This window comes from Myotis daubentonii, chromosome 8 (genome assembly GCF_963259705.1).
Source record: "Myotis daubentonii chromosome 8, mMyoDau2.1, whole genome shotgun sequence".
Taxonomy (NCBI): domain Eukaryota; kingdom Metazoa; phylum Chordata; class Mammalia; order Chiroptera; family Vespertilionidae; genus Myotis; species Myotis daubentonii.
The window spans coordinates 71,298,940-71,311,636 of NC_081847.1; the positions used below are offsets into that span (position 1 = coordinate 71,298,940).

The 12,697-nt window shown below is 54.9% G+C and overlaps 1 protein-coding gene across 2 annotated transcripts in view; it reads left to right on the forward strand.

Annotated features, from left to right (window-relative positions):
- Positions 1 to 12,697, forward strand: part of JPH2 (junctophilin 2) — a 63,308-nt gene extending 50,611 nt beyond the window's left edge. The window contains exons 3-6 of one of the 2 annotated variants that reach the window (XM_059707017.1): positions 6,874 to 6,992; positions 8,152 to 8,858; positions 9,667 to 9,761; positions 11,021 to 12,697. In XM_059707017.1, the coding sequence (XP_059563000.1) occupies positions 6,874 to 6,992; positions 8,152 to 8,858; positions 9,667 to 9,747 (907 nt within the window). In that variant the 3' untranslated portion in view covers positions 9,748 to 9,761; positions 11,021 to 12,697. Of the gene's footprint in view, positions 1 to 6,873; positions 6,993 to 8,151; positions 8,859 to 9,666; positions 9,762 to 11,020 lie in introns of those variants that run through there. The other variant, XR_009454191.1, reaches the window with a different exon arrangement.

The following is a 12,697-nucleotide window of genomic DNA, read 5'->3' on the forward strand; positions in this document are numbered from 1 at the left end:
TATGCTAAGTGTCTGATCGGCCGGTCGTCCATTCAACCAACCAAAGCATAATATGCTAATGATATTCTAAGGCCACTCAACCGCTCTCTAAGACATGCACTGACCATCAGGGGGAAGACAGTCGACCAGTTGACCAGTAACTATGATGTGCACTGACCACCAGAGGGCAGACAGTCGACTGGTCGACCAGTCCCTATGACGTGCACTGACCACCAGGGACAGGTGCTCTGACTGGTAGGTTAGTTTGCTGCTGGAGTGCGGCTGATTGGGACTGGGCTAGACAGGCTGGACACACCCTGGAGCCCTCCCACGGTCCCTCCCAAGCTGGCCAACCTCCTACGTCCCTCCCCGGCCCCAATCGTGCACCAGTGGGGTCCCTCAGCTTGGCCTGCACCTTCTTGCAATCTGGGACCCCTCAGGGGATGTCAGAGAGCCAGATTTGGCTCGATCCTGCAGGCCAGGCCGAGGGACCCCCCACTGGTGCACGAATTCGTGCGCCGGACCTCTGGTTATTTATAATAGTAGTAGAAGAGGCAGTTGTTGAGTAAATACATTAGAACAGGGGCTGACAAAAGTTTTCTGTAAGGGCCGAACTGTAATTTTTTTTTAACAGGATATTCCCTTCATATTTTAAAATATTTTTATTGATTTTGGAGAGAGAGAGAGAGAGATAGAAACATCAATGATGAGAGAGAATCATTGATCGGTTGCCTCCTGCACATCCCCTACTGGGGATCAGACCTGAAACCTGGGCATGTGCCCTGACCAGGAATCACACTGTGATCTGGTTCATGGGTTGATGCTTAACCGCTGAGTGACACTGGCCTGGCCAGAGTGTAAATACTTTTGACTTGGCAGGTCATACAGTCTCCATGGCAACTATTTAACTCTAGACAATAGATAAACAAATGGGTGTGGCTGTGTTCCAGTGAAACTTTATTTATATGGACACTGCAATTTGAATGTCATATGAAATTTTCACGTGTCAGAAAATATTCCGTTTTCCCCCCCAACTGTTTAAAAATATAAAAACCATTGTTAGCTCACAGGCGGTATAAAAACAGGCAGCTGGCTGGATTCAGCCTGTGCCTGTGATTTGCCGACCCCTCCTCTGCAAAAGCATGGGAGCTCTACAGGGATTTTTTGATGCCTGGTTTGTTATTGTATCCACAGTACCAGGACAGTGCCTGCCATGTAGCAGGTACTCCATGAAGTTGTATGAAATGAATGAATCCATACATAGAAGGGTCTTGAGCTGGTCTTTAGGGCTGGGAGTTGGAAGGAGGGGAGAAAGCATTTTAGGAGCAAAGGCAGGGTGTCAGGGGTGAGCCCAAAGAAGCCATCAGGGCCCGGGGAGACAACTGGGCAGCAAGGCCGGCTGTCGCCAGGCAGTGAGGGAACTGGGATGGGATAGGAGGCAGGTGACGGGGTGGATGCTCCAGGAGTGGTTCCCTGGGGTTCAGACCCTGCCCCTATCCCTGAACCACCAGTCTTATTTTTAACCCTGCTGACGAAAGAGAAGAAAGATCATCCGAATGAAATCAAGAAGAGTGACTGATCCCTGCCCCTCCCTGTGCCCCAGTTACTGCTCCTTCCCTGCACCCAGCGGGGTCAGAGCCATCCTCGCCCAGAGGACTCATCCCTGACACCGTCAGTGGTCACAGCAGAAGAAATGGTTCCTGCATTTGCCTGGCAGGACCTGGGAGAGATCCTGGTGCTTCGGGAGAAATCCCTGAGGCTCCCAGGGGCTGAGCAGGCTGGAACTGCACTAGCCAGAGCTGGGTCTCGCTCTGTCTGTCTAGCACACGCTTCTCAAACGGTAGTGAGCAGCGGAAGCCTCTGCAGGGCTTCTCAAACAGCTTCCCAGGCTTCTCCCCGGAAATTCTGAGTCGGCGGGTCTGGGGCGGAGCCCGAGAATCTGTATTTCCAACAGGCCCCCGGATGCTGGGAGGCTGGGGAGGGTGCACTGCACTGCGAGGCACTGACTAGAAGAGGGTCCTCTGGGTAACAGCCTGTCTTCCTCTGTGAGCTGCCAGGTATACCCCACCCAGACTGTCTCCGGCCCAGGGTGCGAGAGCCTGAAGGCCGGCCGTGCCAGGTAATGAGGGCTGTACGCTGAGCACCACAGGAAGCCTTGCAAAGATTTTAAGCAACAGGTGAAGCCCTCGGCTGTCTGGGTTAAGCAGGCTCACCAGGCGCCACCAGTGCCTCTGCATGCAATCAGTGGAAGGGAGCGGGCCTGGAGGCAGGGATGGCAGGTGGGGGGGGGGGGGCGGGGGGTTGGGGGGGCGTTGGGGTGGGCGGGGCGGGGCAGGGCTTTACAGGAGAAGTGACAGAAGAATGGAGAGACGGGCAAATTCAAGAGCCACAGAGGGACCAGAAGAGACAAGAGGTGGTGATTGATGGCTGTGGATGCTGAAAGGAGATGAGGAGGGAGGGTGCAGGAGAACGCTGGGACTCCTGGCTTGAAGGCTGGGGCACTGGGGAGCCATACCAGAAATCGCAGGCAATGAAGAGGGGGGCTGATAAAGGAATCCGTTGGCCAGACTGCTGGACATGGGCAGAGGAGTGTGTTGTGTGGCCACCCCGCTCTGGCTCCGTGGAGGGTCCATTGATGACCCCCCCCCCCCCCCCCCCCGCCGCCTGAGAGTCCTCCAGAGGTGCAGTGTGAAGGCTGCCATTGGGCCTGACGACCCAGCAGCAGAGCCTCAGAGCACCAGGAGCCAGCTCACCCAGCTCGCTTTACCAAAAAAGGGCATTTTCTCAGTTGGAAGGTTTGCCCAGCCCATTCCCTGCTCCCCCCACCTGGGGTTTCAGGTTTCCAGGGACGTACGTGTCTCTGAAAAGTTTAGAACTTTGAATCACACATACCCATGGACCGGCAAACATGAGCCTGGGAAATGCATGTAGCACAGTGAGTTTTGATGTCACAAATGTCTCCTCCTCCTCCTCCTCCTCCCCCTCCTCCTCCTCCTCCTCCTCCTCCTCCTCCTCCTCCTGCACCACCACAACCACCACCGACAACACCATTATCATCGTCATCATCATCATCATCATCACTCGGCCCCATCTTGGGCTGTTACACACTTTCATGTGCGGCCTCTCAGTTTTCACAGCACCTCCAAGAGGGGAGAATTATTATCCTACAGTTGAAGAAACTGAGGCACAGAGAGGCAAAGCCACTCACTCACCCAAGGTCCTAGAGTCCCAGTGGTGTTGGGACAGAGGTGAGGAGAGCGAGTGGGACTCGTGCAAGTGCTGGGTCTGACCTGATCTTTATTTAAACTTGTTATAGCTTATTCATCTAGGATTTTTCTAAAAATATTTCATTAAAATATTATGTATCTCAATTACCAATTTTTTTTGGCATCCCCCTACATTTAGAGTCCGAGGTGGATGGCTTTTTGCGTCAGCCTGGCCCCAGCCTTGGCAGAGCGAAAATTGGAGTCCAGGGCTGCTGACTGCAAAGCCACTCTCTGAACTGTCCCCTCTGCTGCCCCCTTGCCTTACATAGGTGCATGGTGCATTCGTTTAGGTATACTTCCATTCGGTAAAACATGCTCTCCTTCAGTAAACATTATTATGGCAGAGTGGAGCGGCCAGAGGCTTGGAGCTCAGGTAGTTCTGGGCTTGAACTCCACTACTCACTATTTTTAAAAAATATTTTTTATTGAATTAGAGAGAGAGAGAGGAAGGGAGAGGGAGTGAAAGAGAAACATCAATGTGAGAGCAAAACATTGATCGGCTGCCGGCTGCCTCTTACATGCCCCCTGCCAGGGATTGAACATGAAACTCGGGCATGTGCCCTGACCAGGAGTCAAACCTTTAGTACATGAGATGATGCTCAACCAACTGAGCCACTCCAGCCGGCTCCACTACTCACTATTGAGTGGAAGCATAGCCTGTGGTTAAGGACACAGACTCCAGCTCCCAGAATGCCTTGGTTCAAAATCTCATTCTGTCACTTGCTGGCTGTGTAAGTTTGGGCGAGAGCCATAAAGCACTCTTGTGGCCTGGATTTCTCCTCTGTGAAGGGGGGTGATGGTGATAACATTTGCCACATGCAGTTATTGGGGAAATTAAATGAGTTAATTTCTGTAAAGTCCTTGGCATATAGTAAATACTTTGTGTTAACTATTATTTTGCATCCTTGGGCAGTGTACCTGTCTGAGACTCAGTTTCCCCACCTGCGAAGTAGGGACAGTAAAAACTACCTCCCAGGCAGTTTTGAGGATCAAAAGGGGCAACATAAAGGGCTTGGCACATGGTAGGAGCTTAGTAAAACGTACCTCCCTTATTGGGGGCCCAATTCTGTGCTGGAGATTGAGATACAGAGATACAGGGGCACCCCTGGCTGAGGAATTAACTCACTGCACATGTGAGCACTAATTTGACCTTTCAGTTCCCCAAGGCACTGCGCTCTTGCCCCCTCTCAGGGCCTTTGCACATGCTCTTTCCTCTCCCTGGCTTGCTGTCCCCACCTCACCTCTTAGGGGCCTAATTTAAGTATGTCTTCAGGTCTCACCGCAGATGTCTCATCCTCAAGGAAACCTTCCCTGACACCCCCTCCCCATCTCTAGCAAGTCTCTCCTCTACATTTTCATTGCCTTCTCTATTCTTCCCTCATGGCATATCTCATGGCCCACAGTGAAGTACTTTCAATCCAGTTCCAGTTTATTAAATAACTAGAGGCCCGATGCACAAAAGTCCTGCAAGGGGCTCGGCCCTCGCAGCCTCAGCTTCGTCCGGAAGGACGTCCAGAAGGTCATTCGGCTGTCTGGTCTAATTAGCATATTACGCTTTTATTATTATAGATTTTTGTTTGTTTGACGAGGGCAGGGAGTGGGCTTTTCTGGTCCATCGGGGTCTCTGTCCTCAGCTCCTGGCCACGCATGGCACATGCTCATGCACACAGGTCTGGAGTCACCAGGTTCACATTCCCAGCTCCTGCACTCATGACTCTGTGACCAAGGGCACGTTTTACCTCTCCATGCCTCAGTTTCCTTTTCTGTACAACAGGGAAAATAATGACAGCACCGGCTTTTTAAGGCATTGTGATGATTACATGAGATATTTTTCCTAGTTCTTTTAGAGCGGTGCCAGCGCATTCATCAATGGTGCTGTTACTATTTTAGTAGGTGCTTCTATTAATCAGGCTAGAGCAGTGATGGCGAACCTATGACACGCGTGTCAGAGGTGACACGCGAACTCATTTTTTTGGTTGATTTTTCTTTGTTAAATGGCATCTAAATATATAAAATAAATATCAAAAATATAAGTCTTTGTTTTGCTATGGTTGCAAATATCAAAAAATTTCTATATGTGACACGGCACCAGAGTTAAGTTAGGGTTTTTCAAAATGCTGACACGCCGAGCTCAAAAGGTTCGCCATCACTGGTCTAGACTAACAGCTGAAATAAGCATCCCTTGAATCTCAGGTGTTTAATGCAATACACGTTTAAGACTTGCTTAAGTGTTCCACATTTAATGTTTAAATTTAATGCTTAAACATTCCAATGTGGGACGGTGGGAGGGGACTTTGCTCTGTGTTATAGTCATTTATGGACCCAGGTTCCTTCCACAGTGTTTCTTAAAGTGGACTCCACAGAGGGTTCTCTGGATGTAATCCAGGGAGTCCACGGACTTGGATGCTGTTTTAGGTTAGATTCCCTAGAAGCTGAGTCTGAGGTGGAGATTTTTGTGCACATAGTTTAATGAGGAAACACTCACAGGAGAGGGGGGGTGAAAGAAGCAGGATTGGACAGGGAAGTGGCTAAGCAGGATGTGGTCTTACCTGGCATCCTGCTTTAACCTGACCCCACAGGCACTCTTGAGCCTGGCTTGTACCATAGAGTTGGTTCCTCTAGGTGCAAGAGGGAACTGGGTGTCATCAGTCATTGGCTTTGGGCTGCCTGCCTGTTTGCAGGGTGGGGAGGTTGTTTTGGCCTTGGAGCAAGGTGTCTTCTATTGGTTGCAATTCTATGGGACAGCAATGACCCATTAGCAGGGAGTACAGCACCTAGGGGTGGGTACATCTGCCCACTCAAGGGATCCTGGCGGAGCACCAAGCGTTTACCACAGATGGGAAAGCTACATCTTCATTTTTATCAGCCTCTAACTGAAACTTAGCGTTTTCCTCAATCATGGAAATAAGCAATAAACTACAGTAGTATTAGTGTATCTGTGACTTTGTCACCAGTAGAAATCACATGTCACATCACCATTGTTGCAGACCCTTGAACTATCCGTTATGCTAATCTGTACTTTAAAATTGCAGTAGGTAATAGACCTGCTAGTATTTTGTTTAATATATTAACAAAGACTATATTGTATTACAAATGTGGTCCTTTAAATATTTTGATTACCGCGGGTCAATATAATGGCATCTTTTTGTAATCATACGTCCTTTTTGCATTTTAAAACATTTTGAGAAAGGATCCATAGGTGCCACCGGATGCCAAAGGGGCCTGGGACACAAAAAAGATCAAGTACCCTGTTCTGGGGCCTTGGCCTTCTTTGCATTTCACCAGCAACAGGAGACAAAAGAGAGGAAACAGAGAATCATAGGAGAAGTTTTTATGGGCCAGGCCTGGAAAGAGCATACATCACTCCTTCCCACAATGCATTAACTAGGACTCAGTCACCTGACCGTGCCTAGCTGCAAGGGAGGCTGGGAAATGTCTATCTGTATGCCCAGAAAGAAGAGGAAATGGTCTGGGGAATGCACAGTATTGGGCCACAGGCCTCAATAAATATTCATTACAGCCAGAGTGAATGAATGCTCTGTCCAAGGTGTCTCTTTGTGAGTTGGGGAGAGGGACAGAGGGCTGGTTTTCCGGAAGGATGCTGAGTTTCCATCATGTTGTCTCCTAGGACAAGCCATGCCAAGGCCAAAGCTGAGGCTGCAGAACAGGCCGCCCTGGCTGCCAACCAAGAGTGCAACGTTGCCCGCAGTTTGGCCAGGGAGCTGGCTCCAGACTTCTACCAGCCAGGTAGGGCCAGCCGAGGAGGGGACAGGCAGGACAGGGTGGGGGGAGGTCCCCAAGGGCGGACACTTTTCTTTTTCTTTGCTGGAAAGCTGAGATGCCCAAGTGTGTTCACGATAGCCTGTGAGTTCTAGAAGCTGTGGGCATGATGCAGGACTCGTGCTGAGATTGTGGTGGGGGTATCAGAGGCCCCCAGTTGCAGACTGGCCCCGTTCCAGGCTGTCTCTTCTTCCTGAGAAATGAGGCTGCAGAGTAAGAAGGACCTCCTGGCTCTGATACAGACCTTGTACTTAGAGTGATGGGAGCCCCCCAGAGTGGGGTATTGCTGTTCTCTGCATGGAGGGTTTTAAGGTGAGTGGCCTGATTAGATTTGTTTTCTAAACATGATTCTGGCTGCAGCAAGGAGACCAAGGGTAAACTAGATAAAAGAGCTGGGAAGCCCTAACCAGTTTGGCTCAGTGGATAGAGCGTCCGCCTGTGGACTGAAGGGTCCCAGGTTTGATTCCCGTCACTAGGTTGCGGGCACATCCTCAGTAGGGGGTGTGCGGAAGGCAGCTGATCTATGTTTCTCTCTCATAGATGTTTCTAATTCTCTCCCTTCCTCTCTGTAAAAAATCAGTAAAATATATATATTTTTAAAAAAGAGCTGGGAACACGGAATTGGGCCTGCGAGGCTAAGTCGCTTCTGGTCCCAGCGCTCCCCCTGCTGGTCCCAGGAAGAGCGACACTGGCTGGCTGCCTCTGCCTTGGGTGGGACAGGCCCTGCATTTTTTTCACCTAACTACTGGTAATCCTTTTACTAGTATTTATGAAATAGGCATGATTGGGCCAATTTTTCAGATAAGGGAATGGAAAGAGACCAGGGTGGCCGTTAAGAGCATAAAGTCCGGCGCCAGACTCCCTGGGGGCTCGTCCCGGCTCTGCCCTTTGTCATCTGGGCGCCTTTGGGCAATGACTTCCCTTCTCTGAGCCTCCCTTTCTTCATCTGTAAAATAGAGGCAAATAACATCGACCCACAGGGTTACTAACACTATCAGGCGAGTCAGTATTTGGAAACATGTGGCTCACGGTAGCTGGTGGGTAGGCGCTCCCGAGGCTGCGCAGCTTGCCCAGGGCACCGGGCGGTGGGCCCGGATTCGAACCCGCCCCGCGTTACCCCCCGCAGGCCCGGAATACCAGAAGCGCCGGCTGCTGCAGGAGATCCTGGAGAACTCGGAGAGCCTGCTGGAGCCCCCCGGCCGGGGCGCCGGCGCCGCGGGCCTCCCGGGGCGGCCCCGCGAGAGCCCGCAGCTGCACGAGCGCGAGACGCCCCGGCCCGAGGGCGGCCCCCCGTCGCCGGCCGGGACGCCCCCGCAGCCCAAGCGGCCCCGCCCGGGGGCGGCCAAGGACGGCCTGCTGAGCCCCGGCGCCTGGAACGGCGAGTCGGGCACCGAGGGCAGCCGGCCCGCCACGCCGTCCGGGGGCCGCCTCAGCCCCGCGCGCCCCGCCACCGAGCACATGGCCATCGAGGCGCTGCAGGTGCCGCCCGCGCCGTCGCGGGAGCCGGAGGTGGCGCTCTACCAGGGCTACCACAGCTACGCCGTGCGCACCGGGCCCTCCGCGCCGCCGCCCTGCGAGGAGGAGCCGGCGTCCGAGGTCTCCGGGTCCGACTCCGCGCCCCCGTCCCCGGTCGCCGCCCCGGTGCAGGCCCCCGCGCTCCGGGCCCCGGAGCCCCCGCCGGAGACGCCCGCCAAGCTGGAGCCCAAGCCCATCGTCCCCAAAGCCGAGCCCAAGGCCAAGGCCCGCAAGACTGAGGCCCGAGGGCTGACCAAGGCTGCGGCCAAGAAGAAGTCTCGGAAGGAGGCGGCGGGGGCCGAGGTGGAAGTGGAGGAGGTGAGGCTGCTGCAGGAGGGTCTGAGGTCCAGGTCCCTGCAGGGGCAGGGTCCCGGGAGGGTGGCTTGCTGCGGGGGGGCGGGGGGGGGCGGGGGCGGTGATGGCACAGGATTGGGCTGGGGGAACCCCAACAGGGATGTGGGCTCAGTCAGGGACAGCCTGATCCCTGGGAGACTTGGGAGCATGTTACACTGCAGAGTCCCCCATGGCGGGACAGGGGCCTGGCCTGTGGACCTTGATCTGGTCATCAGGGGGCAGTTCTCTGGAGCCTGGGGCAGCTGGGAGCCTAAGCAGCTGGCATGGCCGGGAGTGAGGGGTGCATCTGCAGGGCCAGGGGGATCCTCTTCTACAAGGTGTAGCAGGGAGGGCTTACCTGGGGGGAGTGGGGCGGGGGGCGGGAAGGGCCCACTAGGGCTTGTTAGAGGAGGCTAGGACCTAGGTAGGAACTGCAGTGACAGTGACACTAGGCTCCTAGGATCTGATGAATGCAGCCCCGGAGGACTTTGAGGGAAGGCCCGTGCCTGGTTTCCAGGCCCAGCACTGCCCCCTGTGTGCTTGGGACACGTCCTTGCCCGTCCTGTGACCCTGAGTGGTTCGGTTAATTATTTTCAAGAACTCTTCCAGCTCTGGTGGCCTCCGTCCTGGTGCTGGACACAGCAGGGAGCAGGCGGGGGGGGGGGGGGGCGGTGCTCTCAGGAGGGCCCTTCCGAGGTTCCTGCTTTCTGTCCGCCCTGTAGTGATGGGGAGGGGAGGAGGGCATGGTTCAGAGGTGATGGGGACCCAGGCAGCCTCTCTCCCTTGCTCCCAGGTCCCCAACACCGTCCTCATCTGCATGGTGATCCTGCTTAACATCGGCCTGGCTATCCTCTTCGTTCACCTCCTGACCTGATCCTCGTCTGCCAGGTGAGGCTGGGGGAGGGGTGGGAGCTCATCGAAAGTTCTGGGCACCAGGGTGTTGGAATTGCTGGAAAAAACGGCCTGTTGCCTCCTGGGCCTTCATCCTGTGGTTAATTGAGCCCCACCCCCCATCAGAGGCAGGGATCTAGAATGTGGATTTGATAGAGCATGCCACACACACACACACACACACACACCACGTGCACCTCTCATTAGCTCAACATTTGTGAGCACCTGGTTTCTATCAGGTGAGCACTGGGGGCTTCTCTCACTTATCCATTCATTTGACAAACATTTACTGAGCAACTGCTTTGCTGGGATCTAGGGATAACAGTAGGGACTCACTCCTGGACTCCTAGGGGATGAGAAATGGGGTGAACACACTGGGTGTAAACCCTTAATTTACAGCTCATTATGTAACAGTCTCGCAGCTCAAATGTCAAGCAAAACAGCTCTTGCCCCTGGCTCCCCAGACCCTCACAGGTCTGGAGTGAGTTCAGCTGGGATGGCCGGACCCTCTTCTCTCCGCCTCTCTTTCTATCTCACCCCCCAGCCCCCAGCGTTCCTGAAACCCTCTGTCAGTCAGTTGGTTCTGTCCATTGGTTTTCTCCCTATGATGGAGCTGGGAGGGCGGTCTGGGTAAGGTCCCGTGAAAAGGAGGTGAAGTGGGCTGGGTTAAAGGATAAGTGGTTCTCACTGGTCTCAGGCTGAAGTATCTACAGACAAATAAAATCTTTCTCCTGCTAGGACCAGTCTTTACAGGGTAAGTCCTGTGCTTGGTGATGCTAGCAGTGTCTGCCTCCTGCCTGCCCCCCTGAAGGCCCTCCTCCCAGGTCCTAGCTTAGTGTGGGCTGGGGGATCCACCTCAGTCCCAGAGAAGAAGGAATCCCTGTCCTGTCACCATGTAAACAGCCAATGACAACATTAGCCTGTAGGTGCCGCCTGGGGTACAGGTGTGTTTCACAGGGGGTTGGGAATGAGTGCTGCAGGGACCTGAAGGAGGGAGGGGGTCAGCCTGCTGGCAGTGGGGAGGAGAGAGGAAGGGAAGCGTGAACCAGGCAAAGGGAACAGCACCTGCAAGTGAGCAGAGGCAGCATCTGGAGGGAAAATGAATTGTGTCTGATCCCACTGAGTCAGAGCCGTGGGGCAGGTATCTTGCCCCAGAGAAGATCAAGCCCGAGGCTTGAACCCTGCCTTGAACCTGGTCCAGCCTCTGTGTACTCTCCCTCCTTCCCTCACCTGACCTTCTCGCTGTCTCTTTGCAGAGCCAGGAGTTCCTGCTGAGGACACAAAGACCCACCTTTCTGCAGTGCTGGGCAGGGTGGCCAAGGAGGACTGGACTCTGGACCCGGAGCCCTGGGTCCCAGCTCACACCCACGCTGCAAACATTTAAGGAGGCCTCCCATGGTGCCCGTGCTGGGTGATGGAGGTGCCCAGAGGGATAGAATGTGCCGGAAACCCTCCTAGAGCTTTGCCCAGGGGCAGGGAAAGCCCTGATTGCTCCTGTCCCTCATCCTCATCCACTCCCTCACCTTGTCCGTAGGTCACCCCCTCCCTGGGCTTTGTGTGTTTTGGGAGAAGTCACCAAACCAGAGTATTAATATGAAATCCCAGTCCCTTTCTTGTTCCTCCTCTCCTGCTTTAACTTAACCTCTGGCTGCTGGGCTGACAGCTCCCTGGGTGGGCCAGCCGTGAGGGAGACGCTCTCAGATGGTCTTGACCCAGCACACACTCTGTCCCCTGCTTACAGGTGTTCTGGATGACAGTAGAGGAAATGGACATGCTCGGTTTGAATATCCCCGAATGCAGTGCTCCTGTCTCCTCCCACCTGTCCAGCTAGCTTCCCTTCCGGACCAACGGAAGAGGAGGAGACGGGAGGCTCTGGAGCCTTTGGCTAGGAAGCTACTGACCAGGTGGCCAGGGAGTGGGGCTGGGGAGTTAGGATGGCCCCTGTGTTTGGGTGTGTCTGAGCCTGAGGCTGGCATTGAACTTAGAGTTTCAAGTGTGCTCAGGTGCGGAGGTCACCGTGCCGGAGCCTGGGCTGGCGAGATAAAGCTGCCGTGATGCCCGGTGAGTTGGTTTGCCGCTTCCCCCCCCAGGGCCCGCAGCAGGCTCAGGGGACATTGCACATGGAAGCTCTTGGAAGCCCAGACTCCCCTGGGCCAGACGTTCAGGCAGGTGCTGAAGACCGGCTGCTTGTCCGCAAGCGTTTCCCAGGGAGAGGACCGGGTCCAAGGCTCCCACCCGGTGCGTCTGTGTGATGAGGAGCCCCCGGCTTGCGTGGCAGAGAGGTTTGCATGCAGCTCATCACTGATGTTTGGCACCACCTGGGTCTCGGCCTGTGCTGGCTGCGGTGGGTAGAAGCTGAGGGCTGGCAGAAGCTGCCCCTGGGTGGATGGAGTGAACGTTCCTGGCCCCCAGGCGGGAAGGATGGGACAGTGACGTCCAGGCAGAGCTGACCGGCTGCTGCTCTCCTTCCCTCTGTTCCTGTGGGCCCGGGGGCCGTGGAGTCGTGGCCTGGCCTCCCCACGCCAGCTCTGCGGCCTGAAGTGCCTTCTGATGGGTGTGCTTTCCCTTCCCCCTCAATACTTGGGACCTCTGTCCAGCTTCACACTTGCCGTTCAGCCCTGCGGGGGCCTCGCCGTGTGGCTGGGTCATGGACCGCATTTCTGCGGAGAGAAGCCTGCGGATTCGCCATCCTCCACTGGCCAGGGCCCGTGGCTCTGCCTCTGTGTTTGGGCTTTTCTGGACTCCTAGGGAATGAGGGGCAGGTTGGGCACTGCTGAGGGCTGCCAGGCTCCAGGCCTGGGCTCTGGGTCGTCCAGGTTTCTTGGTGTGGCCCAGGCTGTCAGCTTCCAGGCCTGGTTTCGGGGCTGGTGTTTGGGGCAAGGGTTCAGGATGCTGCAATCTGTGCGATAATAAATCTGCATCTGCTCACAGGC